The sequence below is a fragment of the Rhinoderma darwinii genome, chromosome 3 (assembly GCF_050947455.1).
Source record: "Rhinoderma darwinii isolate aRhiDar2 chromosome 3, aRhiDar2.hap1, whole genome shotgun sequence".
NCBI classification, from domain to species: domain Eukaryota; kingdom Metazoa; phylum Chordata; class Amphibia; order Anura; family Rhinodermatidae; genus Rhinoderma; species Rhinoderma darwinii.
In genome coordinates, this window is record NC_134689.1 from 184,149,708 (window position 1) to 184,171,407 (window position 21,700).

General features: G+C 41.5%; 1 protein-coding gene across 6 annotated transcripts in view; it reads right to left on the reverse strand.

Annotated features, from left to right (window-relative positions):
• Positions 1-16,847: 16,847 nt before the first annotated feature.
• The window catches only part of ANKRD26 (ankyrin repeat domain containing 26), a 99,967-nt gene continuing 95,114 nt past the window's right edge, over positions 16,848-21,700 (reverse strand). For all 6 annotated transcript variants that reach the window (XM_075857137.1, XM_075857138.1, XM_075857136.1 and 3 more), the window contains 3 exons: positions 21,289-21,532; positions 20,769-20,814; positions 16,848-19,437 (listed from right to left, as the gene is read on the reverse strand). In XM_075857137.1, coding sequence (XP_075713252.1) covers positions 19,289-19,437; positions 20,769-20,814; positions 21,289-21,532 — 439 coding nt within the window. In that variant the 3' untranslated portion in view covers positions 16,848-19,288. The remainder of the gene's footprint in view (positions 19,438-20,768; positions 20,815-21,288; positions 21,533-21,700) is intronic.

Here is a 21,700-nt window from a genome sequence, read left to right on the forward strand (position 1 = left end):
GCGAAGGTGTAAGGAATGGGAGTGGTGGCGGCAGGAGAAGGTAATTTATGTTCGTGTATGTCATGTGTGTATTATGTTCGTGTTATACTGTCTGCTGAGCCCTGTATCTAATCCTCCTACACTGTGCAGTCACTCAAAAAATGGCGACACAGTGTAGGAGGTTTGAATATTCAACCCCCTCCTTCTGGCACTAGCCAGAATAAGAGAGGGGGGATTGTGTGAGGACACTAGAGCGAGTGTGTCTACTCCAAATTTGCAGCATAAAGCAATGAGGTTGCTTTACCACATTGACCATGCTGCAATTTTGGGAACTGCTCCCTCTAGTGCCCAGCACATGGAAATGTTATAAATTAGAATCTAATTTATAATATTTCCTGACTTGTTAAAAAATTATAACAATGTGTAATCACTCAAATAATATTGTTTAACTGAAAAATAAATAATTTCTAGCGACACTTTCCCTTTAACAACAAAAGTAGAGTAACTTTTTAAATAGATTGCATTACTTATGCACTGATTGAGTTACAGGAGTTCTGTGTTTGTAAAGAGCTCGCTGATCATCATGGGAAACACAGGCTTTACATCAGGTGCTGTACAGTAATGTGATGCAGGGAAGACTAAGGGTATGTTCACACGGAAGAAATTTGTGGCAGAATCTGCCGCAAATTTCCACCTCCCAATTGTTTCAATTGGAGTCGGACGCTTCTGTTTTCTGCTAGCGGGAAAAAGAAGCGTCCTGTTCGTTCTTTCGGTTGATTCCGCCTAAGCCTCCCGGCCTCACAGCACACGGACCCGTTGATTTCAATGGGGTCGTTCACACATGCAGAAACTCACTGCATGTCCTATATTGGTGCGTTTTCACGCACCTAAGTGGCCATTGAAGTCAATGGGTGCGAGAAAACCACGCACAGCACACAGATGCACATCTGTGTGCTGTGTGTGATTTGCACATTAATTCCATTAAAAAAAAAAAGTGCTTTGCGAGTGTGTGGAAAAACGCACGCTACTCGCAAAGCACAGATACACAGATTACGTGTTTTTTTTATTTTTATTACACGCATATATTTGTCGTGCTCGTGTGAATGTAGCCTAAGACAATAGCTTATCTAGGATGTGGAAAAAAAAGCAAAAACAAATAAACTGATTGACCTCAGCTAAAGCAGTCTGTCTTTATGACACTTTAAGGCTATGTTCACACGCTTAAAAGGAAGGTGTCACAAAATATATTTTTTTATATAATATTGCTTTTAGTATGTCATTAAAATAAATTTTAGTTATTTTTGTTTTTGTGTTGTACTTTATTTTTTCTAACTTTTACTTCTCTATGGAGGCTGCCATTTTTTTTTTCATCTCTGCATGTGTCGATTAACGACACACAGAGATGGAATACGGCACATGCAACCCCATAGAGAATGCGAACGGGAGCCGTTCCATTCACTATAGAGTATGCCGTCTGTGTGGGAACGGCGCATGCATCGCTCCCACCCAGACCAAAAGGAAGATCTTTGGTAGAGCAACATCCGGCGTCATTTTCATGTGGACCGGAAGCCGCGGCCGGACAGTAAGATGACTACTTCCGGTCGCGGCTTCCGGCCATATGTTCAAGGCAGCGCAGACGCAAGGACTAGAGACGGCGGCGGCAGCAGGAGCAGGCAAGTTATGTTTGTGTATGTGATGTGTGTGTTTGTATGTGCACTAGCCAGGATAAAGGAGGGGGGGGGGGGATTGAGTGAGGACACCAGAGCGAGTGTGTCTACTCCAAATTTGCAGCATAAAGCAATGAGGTTGCTTTACCACATTACCAATGCTGCAATTTTGGGAATTGCTCCCTCTAGTGAACAGTACATGGAAATATAATATTTCCTGACTCGTGAAAAAATTAAAGCAATGTATAATCATTTATATACTAACTGAAAAAAAATATATAATAATTTATAGTGACACATTCCCTTTAACAAAAAACGGCTGAAAATACTGAGCAGTTTTCAGAGGAAAATGGCCCCTGATTTTCAGCAACTTGCGTTTTTGGAGCTGTTTTTCTATGGAGTCAATGAAAAATGGCTCAAGAAGTGACGTGTACTTCTTTTTACGAGGCGTTTAGTTACAAAGCCGCGTAAAATGCCCCGTGGGAACGGCACGCCGTTTTTCCCCACTGAAATCAATGGGCAGATGTTTGTAGGCGTTCAGCCCCTGCGTTTTTTGCCGTTTTCGGCCCGAAAAAGGGCTGAAAATAGCCTGTGTGAGCATACCCCCATAAGAAAGAGACTGGGCAAAAATGTGGCCTACTGGGAAAAGCCAGCTGGTGTTGTACAGAGTGCTAATGAGTGGGCTTTCATGCAAGATGCCGTTTTTCAATTATGATCCAACCATAGTCTATGGCCAACTGGTAATAAAACTACCAATGTTGTTAATCAACAGGCTCTGTCACAATCGTATAACGTCATTTCCTACTAGTTTATCTGTTAGGTATTTAGGAAGTTAAAATTTAAATAAACAGTGTGTAACTGCCGGGGTATATAGGGCTACCAGCGATTTCCCCAGAAATCAAGAAAATATGAGGGCATGGATTGGCCTCCTGGGCATCCTTGACACAAACAGACAGACCAAAACGTTCTACCCAGGCAGCACCGGGTACTTTTTCTAGTATCTAATAGAAAATAAATAAAGCATTCCACGATAAGCGCATTGGGGCAAACTAATTAACCCCCTCCCGACATTTGCTGCATGGATACGTCATGGAAAGCTAGTGCTTCCTGTATTTTGCTGTAACCATGCGCCAAATGCTTGGTGCCGGCTCAGAAGCCGGATGTCAGCAGTATCTTACAGCTGACATCCGGCTGTAATGGCGGGGACCGAACTTAGCTTCAATCCCCACCATTAACCCCTTAAATGCAGCGCTCTAACACAATCGCTGCATTTAAGGTGTTTGCAGCTCATCGGAACCCCAGCAATGAAATTGCCGGGGTTCCGGTAGCTGCAATGACAACTGGAGGCCTAAATCATACAGTTGGACCTTCAAGTCCCCTAGTGGGACTTGAAAAAAAGTTTTAAAAAAAAAGTGAAAAAAGTTTGAAAACATAATAAAAGTTTCAAGTAATAAAATAAAACAATCTGTTCTCTTATCAAGTCCTTTATTATTGAATTTTTTTTAAAACCATACGTATTTGGTATCGCCGCAACCGTAACGGCCTGAGCTATAAAATTATATTATTTATTGCACGCAGTAAACAGCGTAAAAGAAAAAATACCAGAATTTCTGTTTTTTGGTCACTTTGCCCTACAAATATTGGAATAAAAAGTGATCAAAAAGTCGCACGTATCCAAAAATGGTACCTATGAAAACTATAGCTCGTCTCGCCAGAAACAAGCACTCATGCAGCACCGTCGACGAAAAAGTTACAAAGTTATGGTTCTCATAATATGGCGACAGAAAAAATACATTATTTTTACAAAAGTTTTTTTATTGTGCAAAACGTTGTAAAACATAAAAAAGTTCTATAAATTAGGTATCGCCGGAATCGGACTGACCTGCAGAATCAAGTTAACATGTAGTTTATAACGCATGGTGAACGCTGTATAAAAAAAATATGCCAGAATTGCGTTTTTTTGGTTACTTGGACGTCCCGCAAAAAAAACAGCCCTCATACCATTACGTCTATGAAAAAATGAAATTAGTTTAGGCTACAATAAGTCAGGAAATAAAAAATATGCAGTTGTGCCGGCCCGAGGGGAACATTTCTTCCGTTTCAAGAGGTGATTTATCAAGGCCCTAAAATTACTTAGGGGAACTAGGAAGGGGAGGGTCCAAACATATCTGCTGGAAGCGAGGGTGCCCGTATTATACCAGGACAACACTTTCCCAGCAAAATTCCCCAAATGCAAAGATGCGCAGTGTGTACCAAAAGACGGATAAGGAAGGACATTTATCAGTGCGACACTGGCCTGTGCAGAAAGGATTGTGTCACAGCGTAACACACATCTATGGATTATTTTATTGTTCTTTTACCCCATTATTATACCACCTGACTATGCCCCTGATATACTCTGCCCAGCTTACATATGCCCCACATTATAAACGGAAACACCAGTAATACTCAAACAAAACTACTACCAAGCAAAATCTGCCCTCCAAAAGCCAAATAGCGCCCCCTCCCCTCTGAACCCTACAGCGTGCTCAAACAGCAGTTTACTTCCACATATATAGCATCACCATACCCGGGAGAACCCTTTTAACAATTTTTGGGGTGTGTGTCTCCAGTGGCACAAGCTGGGCATGACATATTTGTCACTGAAATGGCATATCTAGGGAAAAATATAAATTTTTAATTTGCACCATCCGCAGCGCATTCATTTATGGAAAAGACCTGTGGTCACTTCTCAGGGGTTTCTTTTTATTATTTCACATCTGAGCCCTGCAATTGTGAACCAATACTTTGTAAATCGCCAAATTAGGCCTCAGTTTTACATGGTACTCTCTCACTCCTGAGCCCTGTCAAGTGTCCACGCAAAAGATTATGGTCACATGTAGGGTGTTTCTAAAACCGGGAAACACAGCATTATAATTAGAGAGCTGTCTTATGATGGCACAAGCTGGGCACCACATATTGGCATATCTATGGAAAAATTACCATTTTCACTCTGCAACATCGAGTGCACACTAATTTCTACAAAACACCTGCGGGGTTAACACGCTCACTACACCCCCTAGGTGAATGCATTGAGGGGTGTAGTTTCCAAAATGGGGTCACTTCTGGGGGGTTTCCACTGTTTTGGTCCCACAGGCGCCCAGAAACCAATCCAGCAAAATCTGCACTACAAAAGCCAAATGCCGCTCCTTCCCTTCTGAGCCCTACTATGTGCACAAACAGCAGTTTATGACCACATATGGGGTATTGCCGTACTCTGTATAAATTGCTTTACAAATGTTGGGGTTCTTTTTTTCCTTTATTTGTTGAGAAAATGAAAAATGTTTAGCTAAATCTTAGTCTTATTGAAGAAAAAGGATTGTTTTTATTTTCACTGCCCAATTCTAATAAAAGCTATGAAACACCTGTGGGGTCAAAATGCTCACTACACCCCTAGATGAATTCCTCAAGAGGTGTAGTTTCCTAAATGGAGTCACTTTTCGGGCGTTTTCATTGTTTGGTCCCCTCAGGGGCTTTGCAAATGTGACCTGGCCTCCGCAAACCATTCCTGCTAAATTTGAGCTGCAAAAGCCAAATGGCGCGCTTTCCCTTTTAAGCCCTGCCGTGTGTCTAAACAGCCGTTTTTGACCACACACGGGGTATTGTTTTAATCGGGAGAAATTGCTTTACAAATTTTGCAGGTGCTTTTTCTCCTTTAGTCTTTGTGGAAATGAGAAAAAAAAAAAAAAATCGCTAAACCTACATTTTCTTTGGAAAAAATTTAGATTTTAATTTTCACGGCCTACTTCCAATAATTTCTGTAAAAAACCTGTGTGGTCAAAATGCTCTCTATACCCATAGATAATTTCCTTGAGGTGTGTAGATTCCCAAATGGGGTCAGTTTTGGGGGATTTCCACTGTTTTGTCACCGCAAGAGCCCTTCAAACCTGACATGGTGCCTAAAATATATTCTAATAAAAATAAGGCCCCAAAATCCGCTAGGTGCTCCTTTGCTTCTGAGGCCGGCGCTTCAGTCTATAAGCATGCTAGGGCCACATGTGGGATATTTCCTAAAACTGAAGAACCAGGGCAATAACTATTGAGTTGCATTTCTCTGGTTAAACCTTCTGTGTTACAAAAAAAAATGGATTAAAAATTTATTTCTGCAAAAAAATATGAAAATTTGTGAATTTCACCTCTAAAAGGTTAAGAAACGTTCTAAATGCTGTTTTGAATACTTTGAGGGGTGAAGTTTTTAAAATGAGGTGACTTTTTGGGGGTTTCTAATATATAAGGCCCACAAAGCCACTTCACAACTGAACTGGCCCCTGTAAAAATAGCCTTTTGAAATTTTCTTGAAAATGTGAGAAATTGCTGCTAAAGTTCAAAGCTTTGTAACGTCCTAGAAAAATAAAAGGATGTTCAAAAAACGATGCCAATCTAAAGTAGACATATGGGGGATGTTAATTAACAACAATTGTGTGGTATAAGTGCCTGTCTTACAAGCAGATACATTTAAATTTAGCGAAAAATTGCAAAAATTTTCATTTTTCACAATTTAATACTGAACGTATCGAGCAAATTTTGCTAGTAACAAAGTCCAATGTGTCATGAGAAAACAGTCTCAGAATCGCTTGGATAGGTAAAAGCATTCCGAAGTTATTACCACATAAAGTGAAACATGTCAGATTTGAAAAATTAGGCTCTGTCAGGAAGGTCAAAAGTGGCCAAAGAGGAAAGGGGTTAATACTGTCGTAGGCTATGGTCAACTGTGAGTTTTTCACGGACGTTTTGCTTCAGTAGGTCTCAAAATTTTCATCTGTTTCACAGCTGTTACAAAAAAAATGGACGAATTTCATTTTTTTTTTGTCCCAACCCCCTTAAAGAGGCTCTGTCACCACATTATAAGTGGCCTATCTTCTACATAATGTGATCGGCGCTGTAATGTAGATTACAGCAGTGTTTTTTTATTTAGAAAAACGATCATTTTTGACAGAGTTATGACCTATTTTAGCTTTATGCTAATGACTTTCTTAATAGTCAAAAAGTAAAACACGCCCAGTTGTCTAAGTGGGCGTTTTGGAGAGAAGTGTATGACGCTGACCAATCAGCGTCATACACTTCTCCCCATTCATTTACTCTGCACATAGTGATCTTACTAGATCACTATGTGCAGCCACATAAACACACACTAACGTTACTGAAGTGTCCTGAGAGTAAATAGACATCACTACCAGCCAGGATGTGATGTCTATTCTCAATCCTGACACTTCGGTAACGTTTGTGTGCGATTTACAGCACAGCAAGCGTAATCTCGCGAGATTACGCTGTAAATGACAGCTCAGCATGATCTCGCAGTGCTGTGCTATAAGTCACACAAAAACGTTACCGAAGTGTCGGGATTGTGAATAGACATCGCCTATTAACTCTCAGGACACTTCAGTAACGTTAGTGTGTATGTGGCTGCACATAGTGATCTAGTAAGATCACTACGTGCTGACTAAAATGAATGGAGAGCAGTGTATGACGCTGATTGGTCAGCGTCATACACTTCTCACAACGCCCACTTGGTCAAAAAGTAAAACACGCCCAGCTGTCTATTAAGAAAGTCATTAGCATAAAGCTAAAATAGGTCATAACTCAGTCAAAAATGATTGTTTTTCTAAATAAAAAAACACTGCTGTAATCTACATTACAGCGCCGATCACATTATGTAGAAGATAGGGACCTTATAATGTGGTGACAGAGCCTCTATAAACACTTCCGGACCGCCCATAGACCATAAACGTCCAGCCGGTCCGCAATTAACTCTGCAGGGCCGTTCCAGAACGTCCTGCAGAGTTAGCAGGTTTGCCGCTCCCCAGCGGCCTTTAGCTCCGTGATACTCAGTGTGGTCTCCGGTCATGTGATCTCTGTGACAGCGTGTCACAGCAATCACATTGCTCCTCCTAGCAGCGCTTGTGTGCCGACAGTAAGGCGCTCAGCTATGTGAACGCTGTAACAGCCTGTCACAGCGATCATATGTGTGCCGACGGTAAGGAGCTCCATGATACAGGTGTCTAGAGACAGCTGTATGACCGAGCCTCAGTGTGGTCTCTGGTCAGGTGATCGCTGTGACAGCCTGTCACAGCGATCACCAGTTGAATCTTCTCCCTCTCTGGCAGACTGCGAGAGAGGGAGAAGAATAATGTAATGTAAAAAACAAACACACCACACTTTTTTTAAATAAAATTTTTCTCTATAAATTAATTTGTCTATCTGCTACATGGCGACTTTGGCCACGCACGACACAGGTCAACCAGCCAAAGATCGCTATGTCCCATAGCCTACATTGCATGTAATAAAAGTCAATGTGGTTGTGTCGCAACACGCAAGTTGCCATGACATGACCGTTGCAGGAAATATAAACTGTGGTGTCGCAGTTACTTGCAGGTCCCAACGTGACCACATTGACTTTCATTACTTGCGGTGTAGGCTATGGGACATAGCGATCTTTGGTCGGACAACCTGTACACTGAGTATTTTGCAGGCAGAAAAAAAATCTGCTTCAAAATTCCAGAAGGAATTTCGAGGCAGATTTTTACCTGCCTACACTTTTTTGCCGTGTTTTTCGTCTAAGGACATTGAGGAACGTGGGCGTAAAACGCTTTTTCTACCTCCCAGCCCCCTGGGAAAAAACAACAATTTCGGCTGTATATTGGTGCTGATTCCGACACGGTTTCCACGTCAAAATCAGCACCAAAAAACTGTGTGATTTGGGCATTAGAGTGACGTTAGATTTGGCGGATTCACTGCAAATTTTACCTGCGCAGGCAAAGTCTGCAGCGGATTACAGTACAAGGTAAGTAGATGAGATTTTACAAAACTCATCTGCATGCTGCAGACATTTTACACGGCAGATTTTCAAATCTTTGATGTGTCGTTAAATTAATACCTTGGGGTCTACTTTCCATAAAATAATCATTTTTGGGGGGGGTCAAAGGGGTTTTCTAGTCCACAAAAATTGATGACCTATCCTCAGGATAAGGCCATATTGACACGACAGGGTTTCCCGGCCGTGTGACGGCCGTTCAAAAAACATCCGTCACACAGCCACAGTAGGAACAATAGACCCCAAATGGGGCTATTCACACAACCGATTTTTTGACGGCCAGGTAAACCCGGCCGTCAAAAAATGAGACATGCCCTATTTTCGGCCGTTTTCCCAGCCCCCATAGAAGTCTATGGGGTAGGGTAATACACGGCCATCATTTGAATGAGTTCCGAGTGACGGCCATGTCTTCCGTCACTCGCTCTCTCTCCTCACAGTGCGAAGTGCATGTGAGGAGGAGGAGGGTATTTTGTTGCTCTCTGTAGGAGCGGAATCCCCGGCCACAGCTTTGGCAACACTGTGGCCGGGGATTGGGGATTCTGCTCCAGGAGATCGACGGGGGTGCCGGTCCCTGACCGATCAGATATTGATGGCCTAGCCTTAGGATAGGCCATCAGTTTTTGTGGACTGGAAACACCACAACATCTGTAATGGTCGTATGGTGTCAGCGAACCAGCTTTGGAATTTTTTTCTCTAAAAGCCAGTTTGCGCACCATTCATTGTAAGCTCCGCCTTGCGCCCAGCGTGTAATAAATGCACACATATTTGGTATCGTTGAAGTCGGTAGAAGTTGCCAAATATGTATTCAGATGTGTTTACCCAGTGGCATGCACCAGATGTAAAAAAAAAAATCACCTAATATCACATTCACATCTTTTTCAACTTTATTTTCCATTTTTCCTTCCATATTTAAAAAAAAAAGTAAAATCTATCTTATTTTTTTTTTACACAATATGGAAGCCCAATATGTTCTGAAAAAAACAAGACCAAATACATGTAGGTTGGAAAAATAATAGAACAATTTGATTTTAAATTGGCAAATGGCTAAAACTTAAAAATGTGCCTGGTCAGGAAGGGTGTAAAGCTCCTGGTCAGGAAGTGGTTAAAATATCTGCCCATGTAGATAGTGCCACAGTGCCCATGTAGATGGTGCCACAATATTACCTGTAGATAGTGCCAAACACACTCGCGTAGATAGTGCCCCCCTTACGTTTCCCCGCACCGTCCTCTACTCCAGCGATGAAGACTTGGTCTCTTCTGACCAGGCCTACTCCAGCAGAATGATCCAGGCAGCATGATGATGGAATCGCGCAGGCTGCATCACAAAAAAAAAAAAAAAACACGAAATGGCGGGGAGAACCAATTGCTCACGTGCTACAGCAGTGCTGCCAATTGTATGAAAACGGACACAAAAAAAAAACCAACGGGCCTGTGAATACACCCATAAAACTTCATTGTTCTAAAAATGGCCGTGTGACTACCGTTAAATGGCCTTCACACGGCTGTTTTTCACTGCCGTGCCTTTTAGCGTATTTTCACACTAAAAATTCTGCCTATAAATGGATGTGTAGGCAGTTTTTAAAACGCAGGCGTTTTCATCAGGGGCATTTTTTTGTGGCTTTTTTTTATTTGGGAACCTTGATTTGTAAAATCTGCCAGCGTTTTTTTTTTACAAAAAACACCAAACTCCACAGTGCTGTTTTTCCCACCCTGCCTCCTATTGATATAAGTGGGAGGTTCTAGAGCAGAATACAATTAGATAGGGCAGGAGGTTTTTCCCTTCTTTCAGCAAGCAGATGTATCACAATGGTAAATTCGATGCAACTCACTAGACACTTTTCTCTTTCTTACGCCACGCCTTAATTGGCAGACTTTGTGGAAGTAATGGGTGAGATTTACTAAAAAAAAAAAAAAAATATGGTGGTGATTGTATAGGGATGCTTTAGGGCTAGTCCACACATGGTGTAAATACCGCAGATTTTCCGTGACGTATTTTGTTGCGGAAAATCCGCAGCATAATACAGTAGCAGAGGAGTGGATAAGATTTCAAGAAATCTCATCCACACGCTGCGTATGTGATATGTGGAGATTCCGTACACAAATTGACCTGCGGTGCGTTTTTTTGTAGCTTTTTTTTTTTTTAAGTGGCAGCATGTCAATTGTGGTTGTGGAATCGCCAGTATTTTTGTTGCAGGTTTTCCCCATTTAATTCAATGGGGATCTAAAACCCGCAAGTGTTGCGACTTCTGCGGCAGAATCGCGGCGGTTACTCCACAAAAGTCGCAAAAAAAATAAAAAACATCTGAGAACAGAACACAGTTTTTCCCATTGAAATCGATGGGCAGATGTTTGGAGGCGTTCAGCTTCTGAGATTTTTCAGCCGTTTATGGCTTGAAAAACGGCCGAAAATAGGCTATGTTCACTTGTGGTTTTCAGGTGTAGCTGAATGCCTACAAACATTTGTCCATTGAAATCAATGGGAAAAGCTGCATTTAGTTTATACGGGGCATATTTTTACGCCGCTGTTTTAAAAAAAGGAGCGTAAAAAGAAGTGCATGTCACTTCTTGAGGCGTTTTTTTTGGCGCTGATTTTACTTTAAGGGTATGTTCACACGCACTAATTACGGACGTAATTCGGGCGTTTTTGCCACGAATTACGTCCGAAAATAGCGCCTCAATAGCGTTGACAAACATCTGCTCATTGTCTGTTCACACGAGGCGTAATTTACGCGCCGCTGTCAAATGACGGCGCGTAAATAGACGCCCGCATCAAAGAAGTGACCTGTCACTTCTTTGGCCGTAATTGGAGCCGTTATTCATTGACTTCAATGAATAGCGGCGCCAATTACGTCCGTAATGGACGCGGCGTTCAAGCGCCTGCACATGCCGTTACTACTGAAATTACGGGGATGTTTTCAGGCGGAAACATCCCCGTAATTTCAGCCGTTACGGACGCCCTCGTGTGAACATACCCTGAACACTATGAAAAACGCCTCAAAAGAAGCTCCAAATTAAAAGAAACTTCATTTTCAGCTTCAAAAACGTCTGAAAATCAGAGGCTGTTTTCTCTGATAACAGCTCCGTAATTTTCAGCCGTTTTTGACTCAGCATGTGAACATACCCTCATACTTCCCTCTGACGTTCTGCAGGCCGGCCTCCTGGGATGACGTTTTGGTCACATGGGATAAATCATCATCATCCCAAGAGGCCGGCCTGGATGTCAGAGGGCCGGCCTCCTGAGAGGACGTTTCATCCCATGTGACCGCCACTGCAGCCAATTACAGGCTGCAGCGGTCTCCTGGGATGAAACGTCATGCCAGCTGAATGTTGCAATTTTCCACAATGGGAATTTTGGCCGGAAAACTGCAGTTATTTTGCCCAGAATTCCCTGCGGCCAAAAGGGTCGGATACAGAAATTGACCTGCGGTGCGGAATTTACAATCTGCAGCATGTAGATTTTCCTCTTAAAACCGCGGCGGAATTTCCGCACAGAAAATGCGGTTGTAAGTTCCACAGTGTTTACGCTATGTGAACATACCCTTACGGTGTATTCAGACGTTGTGGTTGAGGTGCAGTTAAAATCTTATTAAAAACCGCATGCTTTTTAACGTAATTTGATGCGTTTTTCGTTGCGTTTATCGCAATTGCCTCAAAAACACAATAAATCATGGTAAAAACGCATGTGGTTTTCGGATGTGGTTTTAAACGCACCACAACTGCAACGTTTAAATACACCCTTACTAACTCTTGGCCTGGAAAACTAGCAAACATGAATTCTGCACTGTACCAGAAAATTCTTGAGGATGATGTCCAGTCACTCGTCTCTCAGCTAAAGCATAGGATACGCACGGAGACAATGATCCAAAATCTAAAGGCAAGTCTGCACTTTAAAGCTGGGTTCACATGGTGCATTTTTTTATGTTTGATGAACTCCCTTTGAGAGATGTGGGAGTTTATCTACCAAAACAAAAAAACGCATATCAAAAATGCACCTTGTCTAGAAGCGGAGGAGAAACATTTGTGTCGGGGCTCCATTAGGAGCCTCAGTCACAGATTCCGTAGTTTTTGACATACAAAATAGTGCAGCGTTCATCGTGATTTCGTCTGGCAAAATGACTGAACACAAGTCAATGGCTTCCCTTGGTTTCCATCATGCAACAGATTCAGCATCCTCGTTCTGTTCCTATGACGAAGTAGAATAACGGAACCCAGATGCGAAGACATCCTCAACTGAAATAATGGTTTCCTTAATTCCACTAGCTTTGTTTTCTGGTGTTTAATACGGTTGATAACTCTTGTAATGCTGTTCTGTCTCTGCAAAGACCCTTTTTCCAAAACTCGTGAAAGATCTTCTCACACATCTACACGATGATTTCTTTTATCTGAAGGATATGATTTTCTTAATTTTGGGAAATGCGAAGGTAACATTTTGGCGGTATACCAGTTGCAACTGAATAATCGGTTGACTGATAGGCCACCTTTATTGTGCTTGTTACTTGTCTAACTAAAAATGGGGCAACTGAGGGTACCTGCAAGTAGATGGCCGCAAGTGTGCTCAGATTCATAGTTTTTAGTAAGGGTGTATTCACACGGTGTGGTTTTGCCACGCAGCCAAAGACCATTACTGCAAAAATGCATGTGTTTTTACCGCCGTTATGCAGTTGGCATTGAAACCGCGGTAAAAACGAATGCGTTCATGCCGAGCGGTTAATGGCTGTTAGGCAAAAAAACATGGCAAAACCGCACCATGTGAATATACCCTAATACTTATCCATCAAGTCCTTAATGACTGCCCACTGACTATTATTGTTGCTACAGAAACGCATCTGCCAATTGTGTAGCAACAGGATTGGATGTCTGGATTAAAGTCATAAAAAGACATCTGAGAAAGAAGGCAGAAGTAGTTGTTAACCTAGTAGTTGCACCAAATCAGTCACCATTGAAATCAAAGGCGATGCAAACGGAAACCTATGTTTTCCGTTTTTTTCAGTTAGGGTTCTGATCTGACGGAAAGCCAGAACATAGCCCTGATGCAGATGTGAACGAAGCCTTAGTAGATACATGATTCCTCATATCGCGAAGGATGCCCAGTGATCATATTAGATCTGATTGGTCTTGCTTTACCAGGTTTGTTCTGACCTTTAATTGGGTCGATATGGCTTCTGGAGCTACATGGGAAAACTAGTGCCAAAAATATGAAAAAAATAAAATATGACAAAAACAATCAACCTGAAACACTGCAATCATCATCATAATATTTACACACACACACACACACACACACACACACACACACACACACACACACACACACACACAAGTTTAGGGTCACTTAGAAATTTCCTTATTTTTGAAAGAAAAGCAGTTTTTTTCAATGAAGATAACATTAAATTAATCAGAAATACACTCTATACATTGTTAATGTGCTAAATGACTATTCTAGCTGCAAACGTCTACATAGGTGTATAGAGGCCCATTTCCAGCAACCATCACTCCAGTGTTCTAATGGTACATTGTGTTTGCTAACTGTGTTAGAAGGCTAATGGATGATTAGAAAACACTTGAAAACCCTTGTGCAATTATGTTAGCACCGCTGTAAACACTTTTGCTGTTTAGAGGAGCTATAAAACTGACCTTCCTTTGAACTAGTTGAGAATCTGGAGCATTAAAAAGAGAGCTTTCATGTGAAACGTGACAGTCTATTCTTGTTCTTAGAAATGAAGGCTATTCCATGCGAGAAATTGCCAAGAAACTGAAGATTTCCTACAATGGTGTGTACTACTCCCTTCAGAGGACAGCACACACAGGCTCTAACCAGAGTAGAAAGAGAAGTGGGAGGCCCCGCTGCACAACTGAGCAACAAGACAAGTACATTAGAGTCTCTAGTTTGAGAAATAGACGCCTCACAGGTCCTCAACTGGTAGCTTCATTAAATAGTACCCGCAAAACGCCAGTGTCAACGTCTACAGTGAAGAGGCGACTTCGGGATGCTGGCCTTTAGGGCAGAGTGGCAAAGATAAAGCCATATCTGAGGCTGGCTAATAAAAGGAAAAGATTAATATGGGCAAAAGCACACAGACATTGGACAGAGGAAGATTGGAAAAAAGTGTTATGGACAGACGAATCGAAGTTTGAGATGTTTGGATCACACAGAAGAACATTTGTGAGACGCAGAACAACTGAAAAGATGCTGGAAGAGTGCCTGACGCCATCTGTCAAGCATGGTGGAGGTAATGTGATGGTCTGGGGTTGCTTTGGTGCTGGTAAAGTGGGAGATTTGTACAAGGTAAAAGGGATTTTGAATAAGGAAGGCTATCACTCCATTTTGCAACACCATGCCATACCCTGTGGACAGCGCTTGATTGGAGCCAATTTCATCCTACCACAGGACAATGACCCAAAGCACACCTCCAAATTATGTAAGAACTATTTAGGGAAGAAGCAGGCAGCTGGTATTCTATCTGTAATGGAGTGGCCAGCGCAGTCACCAGATCTCAACCCCATAGAGCTGTTGTGGGAGCAGCTTGACCGTATGGTACGCAAGAAGTGCCCATCAAGCCAATCCAACTTGTGGGAGGAGCTTCTGGAAGCATGGTGTGAAATTTCTCCCGATTACCTCAGCAAATTGGAATTGCTGCAAATGGAGCATTCTTTGACGAAAGCAAAGTTTGAAGGAGAAAATTATTATTTCAAATAAAAATCATTATTTCTAACCTTGTCAATGTCTTGACTATATTTTCTAGTCATTTTGCAACTCATTTGATAAATATAAGTGTGAGTTTTCATGGAAAACACAAAATTGTCTGGGTGACCCCAAACTTTTGAACGGTAGTGTGTGTGTATATATATATATATATATATATATATATATATATATATAATCATAAATACATAAATAGAATGGTAAACAATCAAAAATGTAATTAAAAAATGGAAAAGTGAATTTTTTTCCCACTATTTTTACACACTAAGGCCTCATGCACACGACCGTGCTCGTAATTATGGTCTGTAATTACGGGCACGCATTTGCGGCCCATGCTCCCATTATAAAGTATGGGAGCACGATCTGTAAAAAGAGGACATGTCCTATCGTTTGCAGAAGGTTTCTACGGTACAGACACCGTACCGTAAATATAAGGGAAGGTGTCCGTGGACAATAGAAGTGAATGGGTCTGTAATTGCAGACAGTAATTACATTCCGCAATTACGGACAATTCTTATTGTCGTGCGCATGGGACCTAAGACTGTATTAATAAAATACAAAATATAAAAACTATATTTAAAAAGAGTACAAAAAAAAAAGAACCAGTCAGTCATGCAAAAATCAAAGTGAAAAACCATCTCTTACCATCGTCAAAACCAGCTCTTCCTAAAATCTGATAAAACCGGTATGGTCAAAGGGTTGAATGGTGACCCTGTTGAGAGGTGGCCATGCATGCTTACCTATTATTCTTATTCCAAAAACAAGAATATATTCTGCAAGTTTCCCTGGTAATGTAATTGGGGAGCACAGACTCCAATTTACAACGTTGGGACCACAAACTACACCTCTCTGGTAACGTATAAATAAAGAGAACTGTAGTCACCAGCAAGGTTTTCAGTACATACTAAACTCCTAGCTCACGAGGTACAGGACATTGCAATAATGTGCTAGCGTGGACTGGCCCCAGCCCCACATCATGTACTTTTACATGTCTGTTTCATCACTGTGCCCGTTTCTCTTGTCTTTCTGAATGTTGATCAATAGTAGGGGACCCATCATGTCGTCTGCCGAGGACCCCATTTTGTCGAAAACAGGTGCAGATGTTGCTGCTACACCACCAGTTCAAAACAATAGATGTCTAAGGGTATGTTCACATGGAGTGTTTTCAGCCGTTTTTCGGGCCGTAAACTCCTCCAAACATCTGCCCATTGATTGCAATGGGAAATACGGCGTTCTGTTCCGACGGGGCGTTTTTTTTACGCCTCATTTTCCAAAAACGGCATGTAAAAAGACGCCCGCTAAAAAGTGCATGTGACTTCTTGGGACGTTTTTGGAGCCATTTTTGATTGACTCTATAGAAAAACAGCTCCAAAAATGGCTGTAAAAAACGCAGCGAAAATCGCGAGTGGCTTAAAAAATGTCTGAATAGCCGGAGCGATTTTCCGTTGAAAACAGCTCCGTATTTTCAGACGTTTTTTGCTAAGCGTGTGAACATAGGATAATTCATTAAATTAATTTGGGTAATAGTCAATCAAATAGTTCTGAACATGCACTCAAACATTCAGATTTGCATTCATTAGGTTTAAAGTGGTCACATTAATGGGTTTCTATAAAAGACTTCACAAAGGCAAGCAATTTCTATAAAGTATTTATTTGGTATGATGTGTGCAGTTTTCTTTTGTAGTAACTGAAAATAGAATAATTTGACGTCCAGAAGTAAAACCATACAGGCTTATATAGAGGAAATATAGAAAGATTTGCTGTAGCATTGATATATACAATTTGTAAACATCCTAGTTAGAAGGAGAACTAGCAGAATATTTATATTAGACTCTTATTTGAGAGGTTTTAAAAATATGAAAAGCACTTCTCTGCCTGCGTCCTCATGACAACACTTCCTGCCACCGTTTCTGGCAGCTCAGGGTTATCACTAGGACACTGGCCTTCTAACAACAATTAATATCCAACTTTTCTTTTTATAGCACAAAGATTATAAAGAAATCAGTCTGGTTCCAACGTTGGCCCAGTTTCCTTGTAAAACCACTGAACTGCCAGTGCACAGGTCCAGGGAGTGTTGTCATGGGAACACAGAGAAACCCTTTTAACTGGACTCCTGTAACATTAATATCTAATAACTTAACAACCCAGGAATAAGATATATTCCTTTATTTTTTCAGTTTTAGAACATGCTAAATGGACTTTATTATAAACTTTTATTTTAAAAGGAATCTGCCACCCCCAATGTACCCCCCAAACTAAATACACTTTCCAGTAGTTTATCCAAAATGCTATTCCTATAATCGCTGACCTTCTCTCAACGAGCCCCTTTACCTGAATAATTGGTCTCCGGAGTTTTCCCGCGCTCAATGTAAATGAGGCGAGATATGTGTTCTGCAGCTGAGAGGAGTCCGGCTTATTCATGACTGCTGTCTGACTCCACCTCCTTGGGTTTGATTGACAGCCTTTGTTTTCTCCTAGGCTCTCAAACCTCCCGCCTGCACGTTGTATTAGTTATCTAGCGCAGGATAATGTCATCACCTCCCGGCTGGCCGTCATGTGATGCCGTCACCCTATACAAGAGGGAATGTGCTGAAGAACACAGGGCAGCCGGGAGGTGAGGGCATGATCCTGCGCTAGGTAACGAATACAAAGTGCAGGCACAGGATTTGAGATAAGATTTGCCCAGCGCCAGAATAGAGAAAATCGTCAATCAACATGCGGTAGGTGGGGATGCAGAGAGAAGACTGATGCTCTGGTGACGTATTACAGGTAAATTACATTAGGGCAGGAAAGTAATAAATCGGGATTAAATAGGTACACAGCAGTGTACAAAAAAGTGCTGGTGCTCACTACACCTGTAACGCATCGGTGGTAGTGATTTAGGTGTTTAGATGCGGATGACCGGTTCCCATTAAGGTGAACTTAAAGGGGTTGTCAGAATTGGAAAAATAGGTTTGCTTTTGTATTCAGAAACATTACCACTCTTGTCCATGGGTTGTGTCTGGTATTGCAGCTCAGCACCCCTGAAGTGAAGAGCCAACCCAATTTTCTACTCCTGGTCAACCCCTTTAAATGAATAACTAATGGAACTTCTGAAACTTAAATATTATACATTTAAAAGCACAGCCATAACACTTTTGGCAGCTAATATATTTGCTTTGTACCAGTAACTGTTAGAGGTATAAGGATTCACATTAAGACCATGACATAAAATGAGGCAGTCTAAAAATGAATGTAATTGACAACAGAGATACATACAATGTCTTCTGCCCTGTCTTATTATAAATAGGAAATATTTTGTACCTTATGTTTAGCAGCAGTGTAGAAATCTTTACAAAAATACATTCTTAAACTTTGTTGGCACTAACACTTAAGTAAATACTGTCACAAACTTTGAATTATTAAAATACATCATAAACAACACTACGCGATAAACAAATTCAAATGTAGTGGCCATGGACAAAGGATGGACACAGAAAAGAAATAAATACTAAAGTCATGAATGTTGTTTTGTGACAAATGCAAGATAGATATGGAAACCGCACAACCAAGAAATGATTGCACTATTTTCACACCGACTTAAAGGGCTTGTCCACTTTCATTAAAATTAACGTTATTTTTTATGATTAAAGTTGTACAATCTTCCCATATGTGTTCTGTATTAATTCCTCACAGTTTTCAAGATCTCTGCTACTTGCCATTCAGTAGGAACATTTATAGTTTACTTCCAGTGGATAAAATCCTGTCCATGGTTATGTGATATACACACAGGTGCTGGGATCGTAACAAGACACAGCTGTACTACATATACTGTAACGAGCCGTACACCTGTGTGTCCATCACATGACCTGGACACAATTTTATCTACTGGAAGTAAACAATCAATGTTTCTATAGAATAACAACAAGCAGAGATCTAAAAAAAATTTGAGAAATTAATGTTCCTACTGGACAAAAAGAGATCCTGAAAACCACGAGGAATTCATAAAGAAAGTACATTGGAAAATTATTTTTTTGCATGATTAAAAGTAAATGAGCTAAAACTGGACAAACCCTTTAAACATAACCATCTAACGTAAACAATGTCAGTTTAAAACATGTAGTTTTTCTTCAAAACCTCTAGATATTGCTGCGTTGCTCTTGAAACGGAGTCTTGGTCCACGTTCAGGTTTCTAAGTGAACCAGCTGTTGAGCCAACAGGGGAGATTCTGGTACATCCAGTTTCCAGCTCCGCATTCGCTAAAAATCAAAAACAAACCGAAATAATGAAGGATTATACTAGAGTGGTATAGGGGAGCCCAGCACCTTTACTGCTGGTAACGCAAGTATGTCAGAGTCCCGCTCACGTCACATGCAGCTTTCTAGTAAAATCACATGGCACAAAAATGTTTGCGATATTACAGGAGTGGACGGTTAGCAGCCACAATAATGACTAGCTGCCAGCTGGCGTTCAGGAGCCTCGATTATGGGATAATAAAAGCACGTGCTGAAGCAAATGTTCCTTCTTTAGGCCCCATGCACACGACCGTAAAAAAACTTCAGATTTTGCGGACCGCAAAAACGGACCCATTCACTTCCATTGAACGTGGACACATTTCCATATCGCTACGGATTAGTGTCTGTGTCGGGAATTATGGAGCATGTCCGTTTTTGGTCCGCAATTGAGGCACGGACTCCACAGAAGTCTATGGGGGAAGCCAAAATTGCGGCTGGCTACGGAGGTGCATCCGCAAATACCGATAGCCATCCGCACATATAGAAGTGTTGCTAAGCAACACAAATGGGATTTCCCATCAACCAGGCCTCTTTTTGCGGATCCGTATATACGGATGCAATACGGACCGTATTTGCGGATACCATTCAGCAGAAAAGGGTACGTTGCTGATGATTCGCTGATGACTATAAAGCAATACGGAACCGTATTTACGGTCAGTATTTGCGGATACGGTTGGGTGCATGTGGCTGGTCGTAATCTTCAAATAATACTGCTTTCTCAGTACCCAGAGCTAGTGACAACAATGGCAAACCAGTTCTACAGTGTAGACTCACAACAGATTCTCCCCAAAATAGAGCCACATAGTACCCAAAACCACTATGCATTTATACCATATTACAGTGCCCATATTTTTTTCTCATTGTCCTGCACTGCCCTCTACTCCACTAGTAGCAAATCCACATGTCTTTCTCTCTTCCTGTGCCCATCTCTTCAGTCAGAAATCAGTATTGGAGAGCTCTGTAGGGCAGATGTAATCTATGATGTATTGCGCTTTCCTATCAGGGCAGATGTACCAGGGCAATCTGGGACTGTCGAACTGAATCCGGAATACTTGGAAGTTTGGGGAGTCAGGAGCTACATAAAAGAGGCTCACGACCCCCACTATGGCCACCCATGTGAGAGTATAGCCCAATACTTTGAACAGATCAGTAAGCACACTGGTAACCTTTTGGATGGGATAATCAATCCAGCAGGATATTGCAAACATAATAACAGGTAGTTGCCATGAGAGACAGAAAACAATGGCTGACACAACATTCTCACATTAGGTCAGATGTCATTGTATAGAACATACCTTGATCTAGTTCTTTAGCAATATTCTTTTCCAGCTCCTGCTGCATCTGAAACAGTGTTGAGATTCAATATATTATTAAAAACTTTGCACGGAAGCTACAACCAGTCACCCCCTGATCTCGATGCCTTTTGGCGCTCACCTCTTTAAATTGCCTCAGATACTGCGGTCGCAATTGACCGCAGCACTTGAGGGGTTACACGGCCAGGAACAGAGCGATCGCTTTTCCTGGCCGTTAGTCCTGGGTGTCAGCTGTAAAACACAACGGACATCTGCACCGTATGGAGCGCGCTCCATACTGTTCCCCCTGCACCAGGACGTACCTGTGAATCCTGGTGCGTGAAGGGGTTTAATAAGCATCTTCACTTGCACAGTATTGTACATATGCAGGAATTATTTACATGCGTGTCTATAGAAATAGAACATGTGTATTATGGAATTGTTACTCTAGCTCTATTATTTGGTATGTACCTGTAAAATAAAAATCAAAGAACATTGTTTAGGAAAAAAAATGACAACTGACCTTAGTAAAGTAAGACTCCACTTGATTTGCAGCCAAACTATTTCCGACTGTGTTAAGTAAACTTCCACTAAGTCCCAAACTTCTGCTAAATGGCAGATTGCTGCTGAGACGTGCAAGATGACTTGCGTCTACAACAGGACTGGCACCCAAGCTTCCGTTTAGAAAAGTACTTGCAATTAAAGACTTGTTCCTTTGCCTTTCATTAAGAAGTTTGCTGTTGGCTTCTGCGAGTCTTTCATTAGCTCTGTGAATATTTTTTAACAGATGTTAAAGGGGTTTTCCAACTGGAAAATAGGGCTATGTGGATGCATGATCAACAAATAAAGACATTCGTAATATAGATCTAGTTTTAGTATCGGCCCATTTTCAAATTATTAACTACTTCACCTCCATCGGCCTCCTCTATTAAGAA